General features: G+C 39.7%; 1 protein-coding gene across 4 annotated transcripts in view; it reads left to right on the top strand.

Moving 5' to 3' along the window:
* Positions 1-601: 601 nt before the first annotated feature.
* Positions 602-27,535, top strand: part of NRB4 (mediator of RNA polymerase II transcription subunit 15a-like protein) — a 41,544-nt gene continuing 14,610 nt past the window's right edge. For 2 of the 4 annotated variants that reach the window (XM_088898062.1, XM_010246849.3), the window contains exons 1-6: positions 602-761; positions 978-1,148; positions 8,222-8,333; positions 13,522-13,645; positions 14,076-15,530; positions 20,673-20,743. In XM_088898062.1, the coding sequence (XP_088754188.1) occupies positions 1,024-1,148; positions 8,222-8,333; positions 13,522-13,645; positions 14,076-15,530; positions 20,673-20,743 (1,887 nt within the window). In that variant the 5' untranslated portion in view covers positions 602-761; positions 978-1,023. The remainder of the gene's footprint in view (positions 762-977; positions 1,149-8,221; positions 8,334-13,521; positions 13,646-14,075; positions 15,531-20,672; positions 20,744-27,535) is intronic. The other 2 variants (XM_010246851.3, XM_010246850.3) reach the window with 2 other exon arrangements.

The raw sequence follows: 27,535 nt of genomic DNA, 5'->3' as shown, positions 1-27,535 counted from the left end.
TTCGTTTCAAATTCCGTCGAAACATTTTCAGATCAAAACTGTGCGCAGTTCTAAAGCTAAACCTTGGTCCCACCATCTCTGATTCCTTCAACAAGATGGCTATAGATGAAGTCTGTGCGCAATGTTGGGGGAGTTGGGGCAGACAGATGTTAGGGGTGAAGCTTACCACCTTTCTTCGTCATTCATCTCCTTTATCGTTTCTTCAACTATGTTTGAAGAGAAAGGGATGGAATGGACATGCTCGGAATGAAGAGAAAGGTCGGAGTTGAGTGAAGTCTCCTCTCCTCTCTCGTTCGTTCAGCCCAGATTGAAGAGAAAAAGGGGATTAAGAAAATAGGAAGAAAAAAGGGTAAAATAGTCTATATATTTTCATAAAGATTAGTTTTAATATTTCAAAAATATTTAATCCGCACCTTATATCACGTGATTCTTCTAATTGACGATAAAGTTCGAGTATTAAATTGACAATCGGCCTACAAATTAGGTACGTATCTACGTATCGGAATTTTCCCATTAAGAAATCCCGTTTGCTCCCGAAAAACAGGTTACCTGCTCGCCTGGCATTGTTCCAACCTGGGTCCACCTCTCAGTTGAAAATTATTTCTTTCCTTCGAAATCCCACTCGCCCAACAAAAGTCCAAACTCTCTTCTCGGTCTTCGCCTTTTCTCTCTCCAGAAGAAAGCTCAAAGCTCCAAAATTCCATTTGAATCGAAGACTGATGACGAGAAGCTAGTCGACAGAACCCCTGATAATATTACAGGTATTACTGCAATTTCATCTCATATTCCTCTTTGGTGTCTTGCTTCTTCGATTTATTTAAAAATTATCTGTTCTCTCCATATCCAGATTTTTTTTTTCCACCTAGGGTTTATCTTCTGTTCCATGGTGGTGATGTTCTTAGCAGTATATTTTTCCTTTTACTATTGATTTTTAAGCTTTTCGTCCTTCTGAATTCTTACCGGATTTGTCTATGTAGCCGAATTTAAGAGTGACCCAGTTGGGTTGGTTTCTGGTAGAACTCGATGGATAACAATAATTGGAGACCTACTCAAGGTGAACCGGCCATGCCCTCCATGCCTACTATGGACAACAGCGATTGGAGGAGCCAGCTACAGCCGGATTCCAGGCAAAGGATCGTAAACAAGATGTAAGCTTTCTAGCTCTGTAGATACATGAACCTCGATGTTTATGAACAAATCCTGTTCCGTTGTTTGTTTTTTATTGTTTTCTTTCATTGTTGCTCATTTTGTTAATTAGGACTAGTTTCCTAAAAAATTACGTGGTTTTTTTCTTAGTGAGCTGAGCTAAATTTCGGAGTTTGATAGTTTAGTGATGTCTCAGTGAACCATGTTCACTTATTCAGCATGGTATTATTATTTTTTTCCTCTGTTTTTGAAGAAAAAAAATATAGCATTTAGGACATACTGGTATCCCATATTATATGCTTATATCATGCTTCTGTATCTAGTTTCTGAAGCTATCAAGCTAAATGCCATTTCTCAAGATTTATATCTTGCCACATTTAATTATATTTCTAATATGGATTTTTTTTATATTATAATTTGTTAAAGCAGATTATTTTGCACATTTTTTATTTGAGAGGGGGGAAGGTTGGTCAATGGGATTTTGATTCCCATTGACCAAGAAACCCATGTTCTTTTTTCCAGATTTATGTGGGGACCAGAGCAAGCTTATTTTCCTAGGTATCACTTATCCGGGTAAGTGATACCCCTATCCTGGGAAAGTTGCTAATACTTGAATGGGATAAAAATGCCCCTTTTAATAATGGATTTTTATGGATAAAATGGTCATTGCATTATTTACCTAAGAAATAAAAGAACATGGGTAAATGCACAAACCCAGGTAAGTCTTTCACGGGAAACACTTACCTGGGTAAGTGCATTTACCTGGGTAAGTAACTTACCAAAAGTGAATGGGGCCATAGGGGATGCTCGTCTTTTCGATTTTGAGAGGGGGGGAAGTTACCAAGAAACCAATGTTCTTTTTTTAGATTTATGTGGGGATTAGGGAAATTTTTTTTTCTTGTGTGATAAGTGATACCCATCTCCTAGGTGGGTAAATAACTTTCCCACCTGGGGGAAAAGTTGCCAACACTTGGATGTGATAAAAATTCCCCTTTTAATAATGGATTTTATGGCTAAAATGGTCATTTTCTTATTTACCTGGGAAATAAAAGAACATGGGTAAATGCACTTACCTACGTACCTGGGTAAGTAACTTACCGAAAATCGAACAGGGCCTTAGGGTGATTCTTGCCACCTAACTCATGCTTTTCTACATGTGGTATGTGTGACTAAGGCGTACTCCTCAAATATAACTGTCTTCTTTTCACCCCTTGTTTGGCTGAGGTATCAGCTAGGCTATTAGTTGACCTTTGAGTCTAAACAAACCTTATACCCGTCTATCTTGCTTCTCTTAAGAAATGTATGTAGAGCCAAGGGCCTGAACAATCATTTAAAAAGTGTCTCACTACCACTTTAAAGCCTCATTCCAGAATAGAGTAGCCCAATCTGAGTCCCTGCAATAAAGCTAAAAGTTCTGCTCTATTGGAGTCACCATGGTCTTTTGGTCCCAAGAAAAAGGTCATAATGTGCCCTTCTTCATTTTCGTAAGATACCTCTAACCAGATGCACCTTGGTTGCCTATGTTGCATTCGTCAAAGTTGAACTTAATGAAGTTAGTAGGTGGGACCAATTAATATGTACAGAATCCCTTGCTGTGGAGGATACTGCAATGCTTTGCCAATCTCTTAAAATGTTATTTGTGGTCATTGAGGAGCTGCTGCCCAAAGGCATGATCCGATGTGCTACCTTAATTGATCTGTTCTCAATTATTGCCTCCATTGTTTGGGTCTTTTGCTTGAAGCTTCTGACACTCTCTTCCTCCCAAATGTTCAAAAGACAAGAGCTCTTGCTCCTATCAGAAGTACCATTCCTATCTTCTTCAAAGGTGAAAAGAAAGAGGCCTTTAAGAGGTTTCCCATCTCTAGAGGTGCCTAGCTACAACCAAAACAAAAAAAAATGAGAGAAGAAAAACTCCCATATTCTAGAAGCATAAGAACATGAAATTAGTAGGTGGTGAGTACTTTCTAATCTTGCGTTGCAGAGGAAGCACATACTAGGTGATAAGATTCAATTAGGCCTTCTCTTCCGTAAAAACTGTATGGTGTTAATCCTCATGTGAAAAAACTTCCAATAGAATGCCCTGACTTTTGGTGGTAGTACTGGTCCTCGCCAAATAGCTTTCACATGGAAGATTGAAGGAGAATGAAGGAGTGGGAAGGACTGTAAAAAAATGAGCATATGAGAACAATCCAAAGGATCCAACAACTCAAATTCTACTACCAGATCTATTCCAGTCTAGAGAAACCTGCTCTAATGTACACATGAATTAAAAGGACAAAACAGATTCAGAGTTTCAGACTCCCTTCAACCTCTCCTAAACCCAAGGCCCCAAACAAGTCCAGAATTGTTGAAGGAAACACGTTCAGTTCAGTGATTTAAAATGTGAAGGCATAATGCACGTCATTCTACTACCTGGAGGTGTGAGGCATAGTTCAGAATCTTCAGATTTCAGAACACAAAAGGTGTAGGCCTTCTAAGCACAAAGAGGTGTAAACCTCCGCAAGAGGAAGATGAAGGAAGGAGAGAAGGAAGAGTTATTGTCTTTCTTGTTTCTTTTTGATGAAAGATGTCTTGTATTTAGAAGAATGAGGATGCTAAAACTAGCTAAAAGCGTGGTTTTGTCAAAACTGAGATGACTGAGAAAGGCTCTTAATTAGGTATATAGACCTAATTAAGGATATGTATGAGGGTGCAACAACTAGTGTTAGAACTTTGGATTTGTTTGGGGCCTTGGGTAGGGGAGTTGAAAGAGAGAGTGGAATTGGGACTGTCAGAAGACGAAGAGGCGTCTTAGGGAGGTAAAGAAGGTGAGGGCTCGAATGAGGTTCGAGTTTCGAAAGACAATGCAGTGAAGAAAGCTGGGGAAACTTCGAAGACACCTCGTTTCAGGCTGGGGGTTTTGAAAGAGAGAAAATTTAATCTGAGCCGAAGAGTTGGGTATGTGTTTCAATATGAAGATCTACGAAAATGGATTGTGCATAAGAACTGGGAGGAGATGGATCAAAGTGGAAGCACAACTGAAGTTCCGGGGAATCACTACGGTGAAGGGAGGATTGAGAAGTTGAGTCTAGTCAGTAAGCAGGTATTATTCTGTGTTTTGGAAAAGGAGAATAGAGGGGAAGTTTGCTCAGAAATTCAGTCAGAGGGAAGGGCGGTGGTTTCTCGGGAAGCGGTGAAGCGAAAAATAAGGGGGGAAGGGGAGGACAAGGAAGAAGTGATAGACAGGGATGGAGAGGAAGGGATTGACATCAAGAGACGTTGTGCTGAGGGTGAGAAAGAGGCTTTGGACAAGGACGACAATTCTGGCTCGGCTTTAGAACATGAGGAGTTCCAGAAGGCAGAAATTGTAGTCAGCAGGATTGGAGTCTATTTAGGTTGGAGAAGACGTGTTCACAAGGAAGGAGACTTTGAATCTTTAGAAGGGGTGAAGAAAGCCAAAGAGGCAAATAAGACTCACTTTGTCCATGTGTCAAAGGTTTTTTCAAGGCTAAAAGACAGATTGATTGGGGCAGGACCTTCCAATAAATATAAAAGAGTTTACAAGAGGAAGAAATTAAAAGTTCTGGAATCAAAAAAGAAGGGTGATGAAAGGAGGGAGGAGGAGGAGCTTCAAGCTGTAGGAGAGGAGGTTATGTCGACCCTAATAAGGGAAGATCTAGAGGTCAGGATGGGGTCCGGGGTTGAGGAGGGAGGAATCAAGCGGATGAGAGTAGTTTAGTTTTGTCTCAACAAATTGATAAAATTAAGGAGGGGAAAAGTGGAGCTTAAGAGTTTGGTGGACAGGGAAGTTATAATTGGCAAGAGTTTGACCAAGGGTGTTAAGATTACACCCGAACCAAATACCACAACAGGAGATTACAAGACACAAAAACTTACAAAAGAAAACAAGGGACCCCCCCCCTCCTTAACACATAACACATAATGTCTAGTCTTCAAGATCAAACGCCTCATCACATCTATCACCATCCTCGTCCCAAATTAAATCCTGTTTCCATCAAAGCTTCTTTTGCTCTCTCTCTCTCTCTCTTCCTTTTTCCCTTTTTCAAATATTTCAAAAGAACACCTATGGGAGACACATTAGGTTTTACAGTTACCATATGTCTTCACCAAGATTCAGCACTTTTCCCTTATTTATTTGCACTGGTCATGGATGGATTGACTAAACATATTGAACATGAGGTTCCATGGTGTATGTTGTTTGCTGATGACATCATTTTAGGGGGTGTTCTGTAGTGTGGATGAGAAATTGGTGGGCGTGGATAGATCCACACCACACCACAGTGCACAACTGTTCTGAGCTGTGGATAGATCCACACCCACGATGGCGTTTGTAGGTGTGGTGTGGACTGGTCCACACCATACTTTTTGATTCCATGTATCTCATATACATTTTATGGGAGATCTACACAATCGGTCATAAATGTCTAATTTTTGCATTTAATATGATAAATAAATTGAAAAAATAGGCATCAATATGTAGGCAACAATTGCATTTTTAAATAGTTAAAAAATATTATTTTAAATATTTAAAAATAAAAAATTAATATTTTAAATATTATTTTATTGATAAAAATATTAAAAAATAATGAAAAAAGAGTTGAGAAGGAGAACCGTTGGACTTGTGCTAGAATTAACATTAAAAATTATTATGTTATTGATAAAATATTAAAAATTATTAAAAGATTAAATAAAATGAGATTAATTGGACCAATGTAACACAAGTGCATTACACTGAAACCTTCTCACAAACTGTCCACACCATAGTGTGGACCATCCACAAGAAAATACTGTGGATGATAAATTGGGGTGTGGCCCGTCCCTATCCATGCTATTTTGTGGACGGGGGCCGTTCGCACATAGCAGAACACCATATCTTACCGTGGATGGGACCAAAATGGTCGCGTTCACGATATATACACACTACTGAACACCACCTTAAAAGATGAAACTAATGAAGGGTTAAATGCAAAATTAAGCTTGTGGACAAATGCCTTAGAAACAAGAGGTTTTGAAGTAAGTAGGACTAAAATAGAATATATAGCTTGTAAATTTAATAATAATGGGAGCACAAATCAGAGTACAATACAATTAGGATTGGATCATTGGAGACCAAGAGATAACTCAATGTGACCTGTTTTGCTACCTTGGTTTGATAATTCATAATAGGGGAGAGATTGAGGAGGATGTTGTCTATAGAATTAGAGCATTATGAGTAAAAAATAGTGGGATGTATCTGGAGTTTTATGTGATAGGTGAATTCTGCTTAGATTAAAAAGAAAATTCTATAAAATAGTTGTAAGGCCAGCTATGCTGTATGGAGCATAGTGTTGGGCAGTCAAGAATCATTTCCAAAAAATGAGTATGGCAGAAATGCATATGCTGAGATGGGTGAATGGAGCAGCTAGAAAGGATAGGATAAAAAATGAACAGCCCGTTTGGCAAGTCTTTTTGAGAAGATCTTCTCGTAGCTTTGACAGTCAATAGACGCATTGAGCTTTTGACATAAGATCTGGACAGCCCGAAGACTGTTTGGCAGACGTGCATCTTTCCGTGTGTCATTTCGGGTCTTTCTGCATGAGATTAAAACGCGGAAGACGTGGGAAGCTTCATTTGGAGCTTCCCGAAATCAGCCCAAAATGGGCTTCCTACATCTTTTCGGCGCCCCGTCTTTTGGCGGCGAGATCTTCCGCATGCCAAACGGGAATAGACTGATTTTTGGTCTTCCTAGCTTGTAAGCAGCCGAAATACCGCGCGGAAAGACGCGCCAAACGGGGCCGAAGTTATTCAAAGGGACCTAGAAGTTGCTCGGTTGCTCCAATAGGTGATAAAATGAAAGAAAGTAGACTTAGATGGTTTGGTCATGTGCATAGAAGACCATCATCAACAACACTCATAAAAAGTAGTGATTTGTTGCAAGTTGAAGGGGCTAGAAGGGCTAGGGGTAGACCAAAAAGAACATGGTTAGAAGTAGTAAGAAATGATTTAAGTGCCAATAATTTAACAGTATTTATGGCCTTAAACAAAGTGGAATGGTGAAACAGGATTCATGTAGCCGACCCCATATAGTTGGGATAAGGCTTGGATGATGATGACAATGATGACATAAACAAGGTGAAAGGACAAGACTGCCCCTAGGACACTACACCGTACAAGTAGGGTACATAAAGAACAGACTTATAGTGACTTTGTAAGTTGATCATATTAAAATAGGAAGTGAATCTTTGAATCACTGAATCCTCCATTTGTTCTTGTAGGAAAAGATTTTTAATTAAAATATTATGATGATTTTAATGGAATATCAGAAAATTTTTTATGGAAAGGTACTAGCCTTATACTTGGGCCCTACAGAGCAAGGTGATTCATTGGCAATAGAATTGTTGGCATTACTTCATGGATTAAAGTTGCAAAAACCTTAATCTTTAACTGAAATAAGTTAATAATTTGCTTAAATGTAAAATTGTCATTTGATTGATGGATGCAAAATACATCCTCAATATAGGACATCTCAAGGTCTAAAGCATCTCCTTATATTTTTGAGGCATGGGCTTCCAAGGTTCTGTCTCGAGGTTTTCCCTTGAGCCTAAGCCTGGCATGCTACATAAAGCACTATAGTAGGGGATAGTTGTGATAGTATTTTTCTTTGGTAAACATGATAGTTGTGATATTATCTTTTTGGTAAACGTGATAGTTGTTATTAGTAAGATGGGGTACATATTCTTTACCAATACTAATATTGAAGTTTCTTGTTTGTAGATTTAAGAAAGCAGTCAGATGAAGACTACATTAGAGAGAATTGCTTTTATTAGGTTTAGATTTTTTTTTTTTTATAGTAGAATTCCACGTAAATTCGCATTTTATTTGGAAGTTTTATTCTGATCTGGCACCTGCATTTGTAACAAGTTTCTCTTAGTTAAACGTATTTGGAATTTATATTTATCATTAATACGTTATACAGGAAACCTGATCATTTACCCGTTATAATTTTACTGTTTAACATGTGTAGAATGGATACTTTTCAAGGAAGCACCTCCAACCCTAGTAATTTACCTGTTATAACTTACTTTTTAATGTGTAGAATGGATACTTTAAAGAAGCACCTCCCAATTTCTGGTCCAGAGGGGTTACAAGAACTAAAAAAGATTGCTGTAAGATTTGAGGAAAAGATTTACACTGCTGCCTCAAGTCAGGTAAGTTAGCTACTGATAGCCTTTTCTCTTGGTAACTAATACTTTGGGTTGCTTCTTCATTTTATATATCTATTTTTGGGTCTAAATTGTAAAAGATTTTATTACAATTGGTTGGAAGGCATGCGATTAGCATTTGGTTGTCATTGTCCATGCCTTATCCCAACTATATGGGGTCAGCTACTTGAATCTTGTTTCACCAATCCGTTCTATTTAAAGCCATATCCACTGTTAAATTATTAGTGCTTAAATCATTTCTTACTACTTCTACCCATGTCCTTTTTGGTCTACCCTTAGCTCTTCTAGCCCCTTCCACTTGCAACATATCACTTCTTCTAACTGGAGCTTTTGGTGGTCTTCTATGCACGTGACCAAAACCATTTTAATCTACTTTCTCTCATTTTATCACTTATTGGAGCTACTCCTAGGTTTTGTATGGATGGCTTCATTTGATCCTATGCTTTCTAGTTTTTTCCACTTATCCATCTTAGCATTTACATTTCTGCCACACTTATTTTCTGAGCATGTGGTATTCTCCTATCACAAAAAGGCCCAGATGCACCCCTCCATTTTGCCCAATTGATATGACCCAGAAATTTGACACGCAGTTCACAGACTTACAACAGCGTTCACACACTCGAATATCAACAAAAGAAGCTAGTATTCATTCAGCAGAAAACATTAACAGTTGGTCGGTTCTTCGAGAGACCGCCGGCTCTCCCAACCACTCACAATATTCTTTACTCAAAGAAAAACATACCGCCGGCTCTCCCAAACACTCACAATATTCTCTACTGATAGCATAACTGACTCCTTCTATAAATGCCCAGCTGGCCTAGTTATAAATGCCCAAAAACTCTTCTTATTCATAACTGACATAGCTATAAATGCCCCAAGACTCTCCTTATTCTCTCCAGCTATAATTGCTCTCATGTGATTAATTGTTCAATTATTTCCTCCCCTTAGCTGATTGTTGACCTTTCCTCTTCCTGGCATTAATTGGGGCCTATCATTACCCGCCGCCCAAAGTCTAACCTTGTCCTCAAGGTTAAAATGAGGAAACTGGTCTCGAAGTAAGTCAAAAGGCTCCCAAGAATCTTCAAAATCAGGCAGGCCCAGCCAATGAATAAGAACTCCCAAACCAGTAGCTCCAGGCATAGTGGATGGACGCACATTGCGTACTGATATGTCCCTGCACAGGCCAAGTAGCAGCATCGCCCAATGCACAGATGGTGTGTCTGCTTTGACACCTCTTGAAGCATGTCTATTTCCTCCAGCTTCGTGTTTCCAACCTTCAGCCTCTCCATGATCATCCACAGCCATCCTGTCCCCTCCCTACATAGTGTGCACTGCCCACAACTTTCATGCTTATAGAAATAAGAGAGCCTTGCAATTGCATCCACAATATCAGTTGACTTGTCCATCACAATTACATGTCCCTAAACTCGTTTGGACAGCCTTGAGTGCATCATAATCCATCAACACATCATCACATATGTGCTTTGGAATCAGTGGAACAGAAGAACCCCCTGGTATCACTGTAAGCAAATTATCCCATCCACCTCTAACTCCTCCACAGTGCCTCTCTATCAGCTCCTTCAATGGAATACTCATCTCCCCTTCAACTGTACAAGGCTTATTCACGTGGCCTGAGACACAGAATAGCTTTGTCCTAGAATTGTTCTTCCTGTCAAAACTAGCAAACCATTCAGGACCACGCCTTAAAATGGTGGGGGAAATAGCCACAGTTTCAACATTTGTAACAGTTGTTGGACATCCATATAGCCCTGCATTAGCTGGAAAAGGAGGCTTCAACCTTGGTTTTCCTTGTTTTCCTTCAAGGCTTTCCAACAACGCCGTCTCTTCTCCACAAATGTAAGCATCAACCCCATAGTGGATATGAACATCAAAATCATATCCAGGTGGAAAACCCCTGTTATGTCCCTCATGTTGTAAGTTACGTATCATAGCATGCAAAGATACCTAAGAAGAACAGAGAGAAGGATCGCCTTGTAATTTCACCCGGACACCTCCCAAATTGAGCTTCATAGACATGTTGCCCCAATTCATCACTGAGTCCCCGAGGGATGCTAACCAAGGAAAACCAAGAATGACATCCGTAGAGCCCAATTTTAAAGGAAAGAAATCAGCAATAACATCCAATTCGGGTAAGTTGAGGCAAACCTGACGGCAGACTCCGGAAGTTCTCACCTCCTCACCATTTCCCATCTGAACTCCAAATTCGTGTGTAGGGGTGCGGGGTAATTTCAATTCTTCCACTAAAGTTTCGGAGATAAAGTTGTGGGATGCACCCGAGTCTACCAATATGACCACCTCACGTGACAAAATGTGTCCACGTGCCTTAAGGGAATTTGCCGCACACAACCCGACAAGAGACGAAACACAAAGCGTGGCTGATTTTGGAGCCGAAGCAATTTCAGTGTCCCCGGAAGTGCAGTCCAAATTAGACGCAAGTTCCTCCACGTCATCTTGAACCCATAAAACCTGAAGTGATTTCTGAGCACAACGATGTCCCGGGCTGTATTTCTTGTCGCAACGGAAGCATAGACCCTTCGCTCGTTTCTATTGCATCTCTTTGTCGGTCATCTTTTTGAAAGCAGGAGGTGGGGCCTTAACAATAGGGGCTGGTGCAGGAGGAGGAAGGATTGCTGCTCGTGTATGTCGGGTGACAGTAGAAGTAGTCACTTGTGAAACCCGTGAGTTAAAGTGGGTTCCAGAGAGGGACGTTGCAGGCCCACAAGGATATGAACTGGATTGATAGGCCCATAAGGCCTGATTCTTTTCCTCAATTTTCTGGGCTGCAACCATTTTTCTAATCAGCCCAACGAGTTCCATCTGTCGGAGTTCGGCCTGGATATCTGGGCGCAACCCATTCACAAAGGCTGCTTCAAGGGCTGATTCTGGTAGGTCACGTAAGGGGGCAGAAAGCACCTCGAAATGGCGACGATATTCCTCGACAGTAGTGGATTGATGTAATGATAGAAGCTGCTCCTGCAAGTTTCCCTCCTGAGTTGATTGGAAACGTTCAAGGAGGAGTTCCTTGAATTCTGCCCAGCTACGAAAGGGTCGCCGACCATCCTCCCAATAATACCATGCCAGTGCATCACCCTCTAAATAGACCACTGCTGCCCGCAGACGTTCCGCCGGAAGCAAGCCATTAATCTCAAAATAGCGCTCCGCGCAAAAAAGCCAGCCGTCTGGATTTTCCCCATCAAAAATAGGCAGCTCCAACTTCCGAGGAAGTGAATCAGAAGTATGTTCCGGGACTGTCATTGAAGGGGACGTTGGGAAAGCTGCACCCTTCCCTTTGTCAGCCGCACGACTTGATGCGGATACAGGAGGAACATTGTCAATTGTAGACAAAGGAGCTGACAAGGACTGTTGCTGCAGCAACAGATCAAAACGCCTTACCAAGTCTTGAACGCCTCCTTCCAGGGATGTGATCTTTGACAGTCCAGCTGTTATCTCATCACGCAAGCCATCCATTTCAGAATGCAGAGAAGTCAAGCGTTCTTCAAAACCCTCCACCTGCGATGCCACTTCCTTAGCTGTCACCATGGCCGAGGAAAGATGTGCTCTGATACCACTGATATGACCCAGAAATTTGACACGCAGTTCACAGACTTACAGCAGCGTTCACACACTCGAACATCAACAAAAGAAACTAGTATTCATTCAGCAGAAAACATTAACAGTTGGTCGGTTCTTCGAGAGACCGCCGTCTCTCCCAAACACTCACAATATTTTTTACTCAAAGAAAAGCATACCGCCGGCTCTCCCAAACACTCACAATATTCTCTACTGATAGCATAATTGACTTCCTCTATAAATGCCCAGCTGGCCTAGTTATAGATGCCCAAAAACTCTTCTTATTCATAACTGACATAGCTATAAATGCCCCAAGACTCTCCTTATTCCCTCCAGCTATAATTGCCCTCATGTGATTAATTGTTCAATTATTTCTCCCCCCTTAGCTGATTGTTGACCTTTCCTCTTCCTGGCATTAATTGGGGCCTATCATTAGTGCTTAAATCATTTCTTACTACTTCTACCCATGTCCTTTTTGGTCTACCCTTAGCTCTTCTAGCCCCTTCCACTTGTAACATATCACTTCTTCTAACTGGAGCTTTTGGTGGTCTTCTATGCACGTGACCAAAACCATTTTAGTCTACTTTCTCTCATTTTATCACTTATTGGAGCTACTCCTAGGTTTTGTATGGATGGCTTCATTTGATCCTATGCTTTCTGCCACACTTATTTTCTGAGCATGTGGTATTCTCCTATCACAAAAAAGCCCAGATGCACCCCTCCATTTTGCCCAACCTGCTCTAATTCTTTGGGTGACACCCTCAATCTCTCTCTTGTTATGACTTATTGAACCAAGGTAGTGAAGGTACTAGAAATGGTCACATTGAGTTATCTCTTGGTCTCCAATCCTAAGTGTATCCTGATTTACACTCCTATTATCACTAAATTTACATGTCATATATTCTGTTTAAGTCTTACTTATTTTAAAACCTTTTGTTTCTAGGGCATTTCTCCATAAGCTTAATTTTGTATTTAGTCATTCATTAGTTTCATCAAATAAAACAATGTCATTTGCAAACAAATTTCTATGCCTACCAGGCACGTCAGCAGATGCTGTCCCAGACTGTTCAAAATAACATTGCACCTGCTGGAGTACAGAACTCTTCTGGTCTTTCATCTGCACATCCATCAGTTTCTGGTCTATCTCAAAAAACCGTGCCAAAAGCTATGTGTCCAGACATAAATCTGATAATGAAGTGCAAGTGGTTGACAAGGAATCTACAAATTAAGGTTTAATGGGTTAATAGGATGGCAATGGCTGATATGCTAGCTAAGCAAGGGGTCAATTGAAACCAAGTCTTTTGGGCTGAATTGTAAAGATTTGTGAAGGGGGAGATAGCATATGCTATTTACCATGTTCCTATGGGTTAGATGTCTTTTTTTGGGGATTCTTCAAAATATTAATTAATGAAATGTTTCTGTTGCCGATTAAAAAAATTCATGGAGACAATAAAATGGAAGGCCATGATACATTTTAATCTATAAATGTGCTTGATTCTTTTCTTCATGAGCTTTTAATTTATTGAATGCAGTATCAAAGGGTTGTAATTTTTTCTGACTTATTTTTTTTTTTAAATTTCAGTCAGATTATCTACGGAAAATATCTCTGAAGATGCTGACAATGGAGTCAAAATCTCAGCCTAATGTTGTGCCTAATTCCTTGCCATCAAACTCTGCTGGTAGCAACCCGAATCCTGTGGATCCAGGTAACTAGAGCATGTTAAATTGCTTTATTAATTGAAAGTTGGTATATTAGAATTATTCATTTGAGATCACTACTTGACATGGATTTCACACATGCTTGTCAATAAGATAAATGCCTAGTTCACCTTTTAATTAATAAGCATTTGGTTGTTTAAGCTCTCGTTCTTGCCATTTTGTCAAGTGAAGAGCTAGCTAAATCTCCTTTTGTTTTGAATCTCATTCTTATAAAAAGATTTACTAAAAATTTGTTTATGCTCTTAATGATAGAATTTTTTTTTGATTGATAAGAAGTAGATTTTCTTGGAATAAATAAATAGAAATTTTCTATTTTTCTTTTTTCTTAACAGAATGATATATGTGTATTTTGTGTTATATCCTTCTGAGTTTTCATTTGACTGAAGTATTTTTTTGTTGGTCTTATATTGAAAATAGCATCTCAAAGTATGCAATCCCAAGTGCGCAACCAAGGGCAGCCACTACCAATTTCCATGCCTAACCAGGCACGACAGCAGATGCTGTCCCAGACTGTTCAAAATAACATTGCACCTGCTGGAGTACAGAACTCTTCTGGTCTTTCATCTGCACATCCATCAGTTTCTGGACTATCTCAAAATACCGTGCCAAATGTTGGTGGACAGAATTCCAACTTGCCAAATATGTCAGGCATTTCACAGAACTCGGTAAGTAATCCACTGGGACAAAGTGTAACTTCCAATATGTTTGCCAATTCACAGAGGCAGATGCAAGGCAGACAGCTTCAGCAACAGGCTATTCCCCAACAGCTCCAGCAGCAGCCTCAAAATCCACAGTATATTTACCACCAGCAGCAGCAGCAATTGCAGCAGCAGTTTTTGAAACAGAAGATTCAGCAGGGAAATTTGCAGCAGCAGCCTCTTATGCAACCACACATCCAACAGCAGCAGCAGCAGCAACAGCAACAGCAGCAGCAGCAGCTGTTGCAGCCAACTCAGCTGCAATCTTCTCAGCAGTCTCTTATGCATATATCATCCAGCCTACCATCAAGCCAGCCCCCTCTTCAGCAGACACAGTCTTCTGTTATTCAATCAACTCCACACTCGTCTCTCCAACAGAATCAGCAACCTTCTATTCAACCATCTACTGCATCAGTGCTTCAGCAACATCCACAGTCAGTTCATAGGCAACAACAACAACCACAACAATCACTACATCAACAGGCTCCTGTTCTTCTTCAACAGCAAACACCAATGTCTCAGCAGACACTGTTATCATCTCAGCAACAACAGCTAATAGGTCAACAAACAAATGCAACAAGCATACAACAGAATCAGCTGGTTGCACAGCAAAACAGTGTCCCAGACATTCAGCAACCACAGCAACAGCAACAGCAACCTCAACCACAACCACCACTGCAGCAGTCACAGCAGCAGCAGCAACAACAACAACAGAGGTTGCTTAGCCAGCAAAGTAATCTGTCTAACATGCAACAGATGGGCTCACAAAGTAATGTTTCTGGACTACAGCAGCAGCAGCAGCAACGGCAACAGCAATTGCTTGCATCCCAATCTAGTGTTTCGAACATTCATCCAAATCAGCACTCAGTCAACATGCTCCAACAGGTCAAGGTTGCAACACAGCAACAAGCAAACCAACAGACGCCAGCTGTGTTGTCATCCCAAGGGCAACAATCACAACCGCAGCCACAGCAGCAGCAAATAATGTCTCATCTTCAACCACAGTCGGGACAAATACAACCACAAATTGGGTTGCAGCAGCAGTCCAATCCATTACAACGAGATATGCAGCAACGGCTTCAAACATCAGGTGCCCTGCTTCAGCCTCAGAATGCAATTGAGCAGCAGAAGCAATTATTCCAATCACAAAGAATGCTTCCAGAGGCTTCATCAAGTATGCTATTACAATTGAATAATGTTCAAGTTATATATTTCTATTGTCATATTGCTCGATCTTCCTAATCCTGCTTTAGATTCTTCATATATATACATCTTTGATTTTATTTCAAACAGTACAATTCCTAGTTGTCAAGGCGCCAAGGCAAACCTAGGCAATAGGTTAGTGCTTAGTTGCCTATGTGTCACCTAAGTGATGGTTATTAAGCAGAATTTATGTTCAGCATGGTTATTAGAAGAACTGAAGAAGGGGACAAGGGGGTGGAGCACCTTTTTGTGTCTCTGAAAAGGTTAAGGAAAAGAAGGGGCTGAGACACTGTTTCTGTCATAGAAAAAGAAGAAATGGAGCTAAGTGGATGTCTATTGTTAAAAGAGGGAGGAGCAAAGATGGAGTTTCTTTTGTTGATTGAAGAATAGAGTCCGCTCAAATATGGAGTCAAATGTTAGAGAATGGAAGTCTAATGGGAGGAGAGAAGATAATGGTCTGTAGGTCTAGGTCATCACCAGATTTGATGACCTAGACATGGTGGGCAATGGCGATGTTTTGGTGAGAAGGAGCAGGGTTTGTGGGTGGATGAATTTGCGAGGAAAATCTTTAGGGAGGTGGAAGGAAAACATTACAGGCGGTGGAATGAGATAGGTTTGTGGAAATTGACAAGGGTAGTTCTATGGAAAAATATGATGAGACTCAGGAGAGATGGAATGTGGTTCGGGAGGAAGTTGATGACCAGGATAGGGAAGAGAAGGCGGGTTGGGACTTTGAGAAAAATGCAGTTCTGGAACTTGAAAGGATAAATAATGGGGCAGGGGTTGTGCAAGGGGAAAAGTGGATACTGGATAGCTAACATGGTCAGAAGATTCAGAAGGCAGAAGTATCCATAGTTTTCAAGGCGCCAAGGCGAGGCTGGGTGTCAGGGGGGCACCTTGTTGCCTAGTCACCTAGGCGGGCGCCTAGGCATCGCCTAGGTGATGGATTTTTTTATATAGAAAACATAGACCCTAGGGTAGTTCCCTAGGTACCATAGCCATATTTCCTTAATAATTATTCATAATTTTCATAAGAAAAGAATAGAGTTCATGTTAAAGTATAAAAAATCAACATATTCATGAGAAGAAAAAAAAGAAGGAAAAGAAAATTTAAAAAATATAGTGGCTGAACCCTTATTTTTGTTATAGTAGTAGTAGTAGTAGTACTGTGGGGTCTGGTAGTGTGGGAAGGAAGTAATTAGTAGTAGGGGATTTCATTAAGGAGAAGAGACTAGATATCTTGATGTTGCAGCAAATTAAGCTGTTGAAAGCAATGCTTTTAAAACCGACCCGAAGGTCGACCTGTTTTTTCCTCCGGGTCGCGGGTCACTAGTTCAATCGGGCAGCTCAGATGGTTCAACCTGTGATGTCATAATTAAAAATTTTAACAAAATGTATTATATATATGTGTATATATACATGAATAATACCTATATAAATATCCAAAAAATGATATGAAATTATAAATAGCCAAAAAAATGTCTGAAATCTCTCAAAATTTATAAAAAATTTACAATAAAGTATATAAAATAGCCAAAAAATGCATAAAAATGCAAAAATTTCAAAAAAGAATTGCCTAATATTGTTTAGTCAGTCTCTTGTAATCTGAACTTGAAGCTCCAAGCCTCCAAGTTCAAGTTCGGGTTTCCACTTTCCAACTTTCAGGTTGCACGTTGCTGCTTAGGAATCACAGAAAATAAAAAAAAAAAGAAAATGTATTAAAGTGAATGAAAAAAAATCGGTTTGCAAACTTCCAGGCTTCCAGCAAGTTAGAAACTAAAGATCTTCCACAAAAGAATCCTAAATCGGAAATGAAATATACAAAAAACTAGAAAAAAATTAAAACACAAAATATAAAATAAACGACTTACCAGGAATCCACGGTTCCACCTCTCTTTGAAGTGTGAATCGCCCAACCCAATACAATTGCTGTTGAGAATCATGCTGAGCGGCTGGAGCATTGGCGTTGCCCAAACTCAACACAAATGTCAAAGAACGAAAAAAATAGATGCAGGGATTAAGAATTGGTGTTGCCGGCGAATGGAGAAGACAAACAACTTTGAACAGGTTCAGGATCTCTCTGTTCTCTTCTCTCGTGCTCTTTCTATTTCACATAAACCCTATAACAAAGAGATAAGATTAGAAGAAATAAAAGGGATAGGGGGTTGGGCTAATTTTGGGACATGAGGGGAATTTTTAATTTTTTAAACCTAAAACTTGGAACAAAATATCTAACTTGACATGATGTCCCCGCTAACTGGGTTGCCCGGTTCGGCGGTTTTCTAACTTCGTAAAAGGTTTTATTAGGGAATATCTGGTTTTGTTCGAATTGGACGTGGAAAATCGATTGGGTGATGGTTTGAACAGTTTAACCGTCCGGGTCAACGACGGGTTGAAAAACTTGATTGAAAGTGGATTCCTAGTGATAAGAAGCATCTGGGTCTTTCATCCATGTGACTGGCTTTATACTCCAGTAGTGAACACAACAGGGGTGTAGTGCTTGTTTGGAACAGTTCCACTTTCAAGTTATTGAACAAGCAGCTAGGTGTTTTCTCCATCATGGTGAAACTTCACTGGCAGAAAATGGGTGTATCCAGTCTGTTATCCACAATGTATGATCCTACTGATTACTCCCTAAAGCCTTTATTATGGGAAGAGCTCAGTGCAGTGAGGTGCAGATGGTCTGATCCCTGGGTTATAGGAGGCAACTTCAATGTAATGCTGAAGATTGAGTATAAACAAGTAGAATAAAGGTATGGAAAATTTATGAGGCTTTTTTTTTTCTTTTACAGTTTTTTTTTGTAAGAATGGTAGTTATTTGGGATTACCCCTGGTCTATACGTCTAATAACCAAGACCCTCCTTTGGTTAGGCTTGACCATTTTAATTTTTACTGAATGGGAAGAGCTTTATCTCCAGTCTCTGCAAGAGGCCCTTCAGAGGGTAATATCTGACCATACTCCATTGTTGCTGGATACTGGGGGTTATCAAAAGGAAACTCCCCTTTTAGACTTGAGCACAAATGGTTAGGCATGGAAGAGTTTCAGGTAAACATTCACAAGTGGTAGTCTGAAGCATGCTTTGAAGGCTCAGCCAACTCTGTTTTCAATATGAAATTACAGTACCTAAAGACCCATATTAAATTATGAGAGATTTCCTTTGGATTGGTTGGAAAGATTCTCATAAATATCTCTGGTAACTGGGATCAGATCTACAAGCGAGTCAATTTTGGAGGCTTGGGAATCAGAAAATTAAAATCTTTTAACTTGGCCCTTCTAGGTAAATGGTTCTGGAGGTTTTTCAGGGAACCCAATGAATTGTGGAGATGAATCATTGCACAAAAATATGTTATTCAGGTTAATGGCTGGGATGCAGCTGATTCAAGTTTCTCTTACGCATATGGGGTTTGGAAAGGGATTTACATAGCTTATCCTCAATTCTTGAAATGAATTAAATATAAGGTTGGGGATGGCACTAGATTGAAATTGTGGAATGATAATTGGTGTTTTGATTTTCCATATAAGGAGGTGTTTCCAGAGTTATTTATGCTGGCCTCTGATAAAGTGGCTTCTGTGGCTGATTGCTTTGTTGCTTCTGGAGATTCTATGGTCTGGGCTCCCTCATTTAGAAGAAATTTCAATGATTGGTAGATTCCTCAGGTTTCAGTGTTGCTGTCTAGGCTGTAAAGCATAATATTAAATTCACAGGTTCCAGATCACCATTATTGGTCTTGGTTCAAATCAGAATCCTTTTCGGTTAAATCTTTTTATAGTGGCTTGGAGCCTGCTTCACTAGTTTCCTTCCCTAATCAAGCTGTTTGGGGTGGGATTGCTCCTTAAAAAGTACAGTTTTTTGTTTGGGTTGCTGCTGAAAAGAAATGCCTTACAAAGGTTTTGTTGATTAGAAAAGGAATGGTGCTGCTTGATACCTGATATGTCTTGTGCGGTAAGGAGGAAGAGACTTCTAATCATTTGTTTATCCACTGTGAGTTCTCTGCTAGAATTTGGTTTCACTTCTTCAAGTTTATTCAGTATTTTACCTATATGCCCAAGTCTGTTGAATCCCTACTCGAAAGCTGGAAAGTGGGAGGAATGTGCAAGAAAGGGTGGATTCTGTGGAATGCTATTCCACTGGCAGTCTTGTGCGCTATTTGGGGGGAAAGAAACAGGAGTCTTTGATCAACAACAGAGCCAGGTAGAAAAGGTGATAAACCTAATTGTAGAAGATATTAGAGGTTGGCTAAATACCTATGTGCTGTTCAAGGAGGATCTTTTGTCTCCTTCTTTTGTGGCAGTAAACTATTTTTTGGTGGCTTTTAAGGGTGTCGATTTGTAGAAAAGTTCTTGTACAGTGGACTGATATACTTGTATATCTCTTCTTTTTGATTAATACAATTTTACTTTATCTCTTAAAAAATAAAAAATAGACCTCTGACCTGCTGACTAGGTCAGATGACTCAGATAGTTCAATTGACTGGGTCACTAGGTTGTTGATCGAATCAATGATTTTTTTTTTTTTAATTTTTTGTTGAAAAGCAGTTCAATAGGGAGATGGACCCGTTACTTATAGAAAAAAGTGAAGTGGACCCGGACCCTGAATTTTGGCCATGTGTTAGGTCAACTGGTTTGACTGTGAGTTGAAAACACTATTTCTTTGTTATTGGAGCTGATGTTCCCACTATTGTTCCTTTTGCAATCAAACAATGGAACATGAAAATTTTTACACCCATTTACCCTTTCTCATCCCATCCCATCCCACCAAAATCTTCTTTTGAATCAAATGCAGTCTTAATGTCCATAAGTAAGAGATCTAAAGAAAGAAATTGGGAAAAAAACTTTGAGCTTCAGATATTTCAAAACCCCTAAGATTTTTTCTTTGACCCAAATCACAAATGACACCTTGCTCTGTAAACAAAACATATTGGAAAACAAGCTTATCTTTTATGATGGAGGTTCATTCCTCTTTAGAAGTATTTCTTAACAAAAAATAAATGTAATTTCTTATTTGTGATTGGCAAAAAAGAAAAAATACTTGGTTTTTTCTTTGGGTTGCTTCTTTCTAATTTTCCATAATGCAGTAGTCAATTGATATTATTTTTCTTCTTCAATTTGTAGCATCAATTGAGTCCACAGCTCAGACAGGACATGCAAATGCAATTGATTTGCAAGAAGAAGTTTATCAAAAGGTGATTCACAGGGATATTTATTTTTTTTTTGCTTTTTTATTATATTGTTCTATTTGTTTCTGATATAGTGAAGATGTTTGAGTAAAAGATTCTTGAGCACACATCATCATCATTGGAATCTAGAAAAAAAAGAACATATAAATGCTATTAATACACAAAAGCCACACTTATTTTATATGATAGTTGAGCCTCCAAGTCTGGATCATATTTTTAAGATGCCAAGGTGAATCTAGGGGGATAGGGGGCACTCTTGTTGCCTAGTTGGGGGAATTTTTTGCATAGAAACCATGAACCCTATGGTAATTCCTGGGTTCCATAGTATAAGTCGCAGGGGTGGAAGTATAAGCTTCGTATTAGAACATATAAAATCAACAAATTTATGAGAAGGAAAAGGTGGTTCAGAAAATATAGGGGCAGAGTCTTTTTTTCTAGGAGAAGGAAAAAAGGGGGTGGAAGGAGAATGATGTTTGTGATGATAAAAATAAAGAAAATGTTGATGGGACAGAATTTTAAGTTCTTGTTTATCGATTCAGATTTTGAAGTCTTTGAGGGTTCAGGACAGCATACACCAATATGTGTGTTGATTGAACACTACAAAATAAGAATGTTGTAAATCTGTTATTATAAGTTGCAGGGGTCCCTAGAGGAAGAGACATATAAACCTTCTCCTGTAATTCTCCATTCAGAAATGCATTATTTACATCCAATTGATAAAGTGGCCAGTCAGAGTGAGCAGCCAAAGATAGAAGAACACTTACAGATGTCATCTTGGCAACAGGTGCAAAGGTCTCCCGATAATCAATCCCATATATCTGTGTATAGCCTTTTGCAACCAATTTAGCCTTGCACCTCTCAATGGTGCCATCAACATGATATTTGATGGTAAAGACCCACTTACAACCAACTGGATCATTCCCTTTAGGCAAATCAACCACTTCCCAAGTGTTATTCTTGTGCAGGGCATCAATTTTGGATCTCATAGCATCCCTCCATTTTGGAATATTAAGAGCTTTTGACACAGACCTAGGAATAGGGTTAGAGGCAACAGAAGAGGGGTAGGCAAAGTATGAAGGAGAAAGCAAACTATAAGAAAGGTGTTTGGAAATTCAATGTGCAGTACATTTCCGTTTTCCTTTCCTAACAGCAATGGGAATATCAAGGTCAGGGAAGGATGGCTCCAAAGGGGCTGAAACAGTACCTGTTGTCTCATCTGTAACTGGAAGTGCATGAGGCTCATGTGTTGTAGGGGAAACAACTTGCTCATTTCTGGATCTTTGCCTTTGATACATCCTGGGATTAAAGAGAGGACGAGGAGGTAAAGGGGGAGGAACACTGGGACAGGGAGAGTGGAATGATTGATCCTCCCTTGATTCATTTGAAGAAGAAAGAGACTCAGTAAGAGACTCAACCGGGACAGGAAGAGGAAGAGCAAAGACCCGTGACAAATCCTCCCCCTATGGACAATGTCCATCCATGGAGGAGCCATAAAAGGAAGAAAGCTCATCAAAGGTGACATCCATTGTGACATATCGAGTACCAGTCTTTGGATCAAAGCAACAGTAACCCTTCTGTGTGGGGGAATAACCAAGGAAGATACACTTGTGGGCTTTTGGTTCAAATTTATGTCTTTGGACACTAGGAATATGTACATAGCAAGTGCAGCCAAAGACACGAAGAGGAATAGAGAAAAGGTCATTGTCCGGATGAAGAAGACTGAAAGGAGACTTAAACCCCAAGACCCTGGATGGCATACGGTTTATAAGGTAGGTAGCAGTGAGAACAACATCACCCCAAAACTTTGTAGGAACATGTGAGGCAAACAAGATACTTCTTGCAACTTCAACAATATGCCTATTTTTCCTTTCAGCAACTCCATTCTGTTCTGGGGTCCTAACACAGGAACTTTGATGAATAACCCCCATGCCAGAGAGATAGCAGGATAAGTTCTCAAAATATTCTTTTGCATTTTCAGATCTGAAAATTTTAATCCTGGTATCAAATTGGGTTAGGACACATTCATGGAATTGTCTCACAAGTCTGGGAGCTTCATCACAGGATTTCATCAGGAATATCCAAGTAAACCGAGAAAAATCATCAATGAACAAGATAAAATATTTGTAGCCACCCATAGAGGGTAAGTGGTAAGGCCCCCACACATCAGAGTGCACAATATCAAAAGGAGAAGAAGATCTTTTATTACTTAAAGGATAATTGTTTCTACAATGCTTTGACAACTCACAAGACTCACAATGAAGACTGGACAAACTAATTCCCTTAAACAGTTCAGGGAATAAATGACTCAATGCAGAAAAGGAAAGATGACCCAAATGAAAATGACATAACATAACTCGACTGATAAACTTTGAAGATATAGACCCAAAAGCAACATTTACAGGCTGTTCAGGGCACTATCCCGGAGTATCAAGAAGGTATATTCCATTCGCTTCATGGCCACTCCCAATCACCTTCCGGGACTCCAGATCCTGAAAAACACAGTAGGAAGGAAAGAAGGTTACACAACAGTTTAGTTAGACTACTTACAGATAACAAATTTGTATTTAGTCTAGGTACATGAAGGGCAGAAAGTAGGAACAAGGAATCTGTAGCCTTGATGGTTCCCTTGCCAGAGATAAGAGGCAAGAGAACCATCGGCTAGTGTGATTTTGTCACATCCAGGAAGCAAATCATATGAAACAAACAAGGTAGAAAGGTTGGTCACATGATCAGAAGCACCTGAAATGGTTGCATGATTGGCAGAAGCCCTTATACTTGAATGAGCAAATGCAGAAGAGGCTGAATTTCTTGAAGGGTTGGAAGAAGAAGTCACACCCTCTAGGTGACTGATCATCTTCCCAAACTTCTTATATTCTTCTTTCATGGCTGCTAACTATGCACAAGCAGTCATCTCTTCAGTGTGGTACTTGTCACAATCTGGACCAGCAGCCGCATTAGCACTCCCTACTCTTTTACTATCATGCTTTTTTTGAAACCGAAGAGGAACAAGATCAGGATGTAATTTCCAACACATGTCTTTAGTGTGTTTTGGCCTTTTACAGTACTCACATACAACCTCTTTCTTCTCTGAGCCACTAGAAGTCCCTGCAACTCCTTTGGGTTTCACTCCCATATTAGCAAAGTGATCACTTAGACCAGTCCTTTGAACCTGGACAATTCTTTTGCTCTCTTCATTACTTACCAATGCATATGCTTGTGACAGTGAGACATTCTCCTTGGATAAAATATTCTGTTTTGTAATATCATACTTTGGGTTTAGTCCGGTTAAGAACTCAAACACCTTGTTTCTTTCAACTAGTTTCCTGTAGGTCTCTACATCATTAGTAGTGTCCCAGGTTACAGCTTCTATCAAGTCTATTTCTTGCCACAAAGACTTCAGTGTTGAGAAGTATACAACTAAAGGTTTCTCCCACTGTCTTAAATTCTTCACATCACTTCTCAACTTGTAAGCTCTAGCCACATTTAATTTTTGGGAATAGGTTTCTGCAACACTATCCCAGATTTCCTTTGCTGAATTCATCTACAAATAGTGCTGGCTAATCTGTGGCTGCATTGAGTTCACAAGCCACCCAATAACAGTATAATTCTCTTGCATCCACTTCTCATAAGATGGATCATCTTCTGAGGGAGCCTTCTTGCTCTCGAAGATAAAACCCCACTTTCCTCTACTATAGATATGAATCTTTACCGATTGTGACCATGCCAGATAATTAGTTCCATCCAGCTTGATTGTTGTTACAGTCAGTAAAGAGTCAACAGAAGCTCCCGGAACCTGTCCGAATTCAGCAACATTCTTGTTTTCAATCTTTGAGGAGTTCATCTCTTTAAACACTTCAAAAAGATTTCAGCCACCTTCAAAACAAAAACACCGAATGAGGATGAACAAGGATAGTGTTAAACCTGCCTCAAAGCAGCAGTATCACAAATCTGAGTCACACCCGAAAGCTGTGAGAACCAGAAACAGAAGTAGCACCTTGTTGACTACACGGGACACCAACCAACTTGGTTCAGCCTTCAAGAAATAAAATCAGAAAACCTTCAAACACTGAGCACCCAGTCCAGGCTCCTTTTCTAAACAGAAATTCCAGGTATTGACCAAACAATACCCCAAAAAGAGCAGAGAACAGTCCGTATTGATGAAGAGGCCTTTTTACAAACACAGAGTGGGCAGTAGAGAGGACCACACTGTCAAAAATAAAAACAGCCCAAAGAACAGTCCGTACAGGGGCCCAAAAACAGTTCAAGGGAAACAATAACCAGCAGTACTGATTCCTGAGGTATTTCAACTACTTGACAGTCCAGAAAAAAAATATGAAACCAACCCAAAAATTTCTGGGCTAAACCAGACTAAAAGAACAACCGAATAGCTGTATTGTTTCCAAAGAAACTTTGGACACTTCAATAGTCCAGAACAGTAAAAGCAACCCAGAAACTACTGAGCACAACTTACAATTTCTGATTAAAGCTCTAAATCAGAAACTGACCTGTTTCCTCTGATTCTTCCTGGTCACCGGACCACTCTCCAAGAGATTTGAATCTTGGGCACCTTCTTCAATTTCCAATGACCTCCAAGAATCAGGCGACTCAAGCTGAAGCTTCCAGCCCTAGAACAACTCTCATGTAGTCGGCTGGACAACACCTACATGAGAGCCAAAGCCAAGTTTAGGCCTGCTCTGATACCAAGAAGAAAAATAGTCCTTGTGAATAGAGGACTGTTTAGGATAGATGCAGGAATCAAAAGAAAACAGCAGAAAAATACTTCTTCTAAGAAAGAGGAGATGAAGAAAAAGATGGTGGCAAATAATGGTTTAGAGAGAGAGATTCGAACCTTAATCTCTCCTCTTACACCCTAACACTGTTTTATTAAGTTAAACTTGAATAATTTACAAAGAAGCCCTTAGTTGGGCAAGAAATTAAAAGAACATAACATAGGAAGAATGGGCCCAGAATAAGGCCCGCTACAGAAAAGAATATAAACATATGAAAGGATAGACAACCTATGGGCCATTCGGCCCATCTTCTCTACAAATATCTATGCTCAACTTGAGGGGGAGTGTTGAGATATTGGGCCAGATAACTCCCTAGTTGTCCCTTTCATCATTTGGCCAAAGAAAGGGGAAGAATTATGTGGAGATGCTTAAGAGTGGCAATATTATGGACAATTTGGGAAGAAAGGAACTCAAAATCTTTCTAGAGAAGGAGAGAAGCAAGGAAGATTTAAAGGAGATACTAATAATTAGAGTGGTGCATTGATTGAAGTCCTTGGAAATTGTTATGGTTCAGATCTATACTTGTTTCAATTGTAAACTAATAGAGAAAAGAGTAAAGAAGTAAGAGTGAAGAGAGAAAGAGAAGAAGAAATAGAAGAGAAAGACTGGTTCGAACTAGAGAAGAATACTTTCTCTAGTTGGCCAGGTATGATTTATAGGTTTCTAATTAAAAACACAAAGACAGTTATGCCCCTAATTAATGTGGGACACAACACTTAAACCAGAATATAAAAGACATTACATCACACTCTTAACAGAAAGCAAAATGACTGAACTACCCCTTTACAGCTGCTTCTAACACTTCCCCTCAAGCTGGTGAGTATATGTCATATAGTTCCAGCTTGTTACATATGTAATCCACTCTTCCCCGACTCAACCCTTTGGTGAACAAGTCTGCCCATTGACTTATTGAGCTTACATATACAATACTTATCACTCCACCATGCACCTTTTCTCTCACAAAGTGACAATCAACTTCTATATGATTTATTCTCTCTTGGAAAATTGGATTAGAAGAAATGTGGATTGCAGTTTGGTTGTCACAATACAACTTCATAGGAGTATTAGTTGAGTACCCCATCACCTATAGGAGATTCCCCAATCATACTAGTTCACATGTAGTGTGTCTGTCATGACTCTATATTCAGCTTCAACACTACTTTCCACCACCATTTTTCTTCTTTGCTCTTCCATGTCACCAAATTGCCCCCAAGAAAGGTACTATACTCTATAGTAGACATCTTGTCAGATATGGAACTGGCTTAACTAGCATCTATGCAGCCCTCTATGTCAAGACTTCCTGCACTCTTATATAACAAGCCACAACTTGAAACTTCCTTCAGATGCTGTACGATCCTTAGAGCTGCATCCCAATATGGAACTTGAGGATTTTGCATAAAACGACTTACCACACTAATTGCAAATGAAATATTTGGCCCGAGTAATGGTTAGGTAATTCAACTTATCCTTCATCCTCCTATACCTTCTAGGATCTTCAAACTCCTCACCTGTATCACTACTCAATTTGACATTTGGTTCCATGGGTGTTTCAGCTAGTTTAGCACCCAACAAACCTGTCTCCTCTAACAAATCAAGAACAAACTTCCTCTGGCACAGTCTAATAGCATTCTTAGACCTTGTTACCTTTATCCCCAAAAATTACTTTAACTTACCAAGAATCAAGATCCTTTGTTTGGAAGTGATCATGTAGAAAGGTCTTCAGTCTATCAATCCCCAACCTATCACTGCTGGTAATAACAATGTCATCTACATATACCACCAACAAAATCTTCCGAACACCTGAATCATGGCTAAATACTGAATAATCAACTTGACACTGTCTCATGCCAAATTTTTTTACCACTTCACTGAATCTACCAAACCATGTGCAAGGAGACTGTTTAAGACCATAAATGGCCTTCTTGAGTTTGCACACCTTACCATCATCCCCTTGAGCAACAAACCCTAGTGGTTGCTCCATATAGACATCAAGAAGGTCATTATGTGA

This window comes from Nelumbo nucifera, chromosome 2, assembly GCF_055504915.1.
Source record: "Nelumbo nucifera cultivar China Antique chromosome 2, China Antique-T2T, whole genome shotgun sequence".
Lineage (NCBI taxonomy): Eukaryota > Viridiplantae > Streptophyta > Magnoliopsida > Proteales > Nelumbonaceae > Nelumbo > Nelumbo nucifera.
Note: the sequence above shows the minus strand (reverse complement) of the source record. Positions and strands in the feature narration are given on the sequence as shown.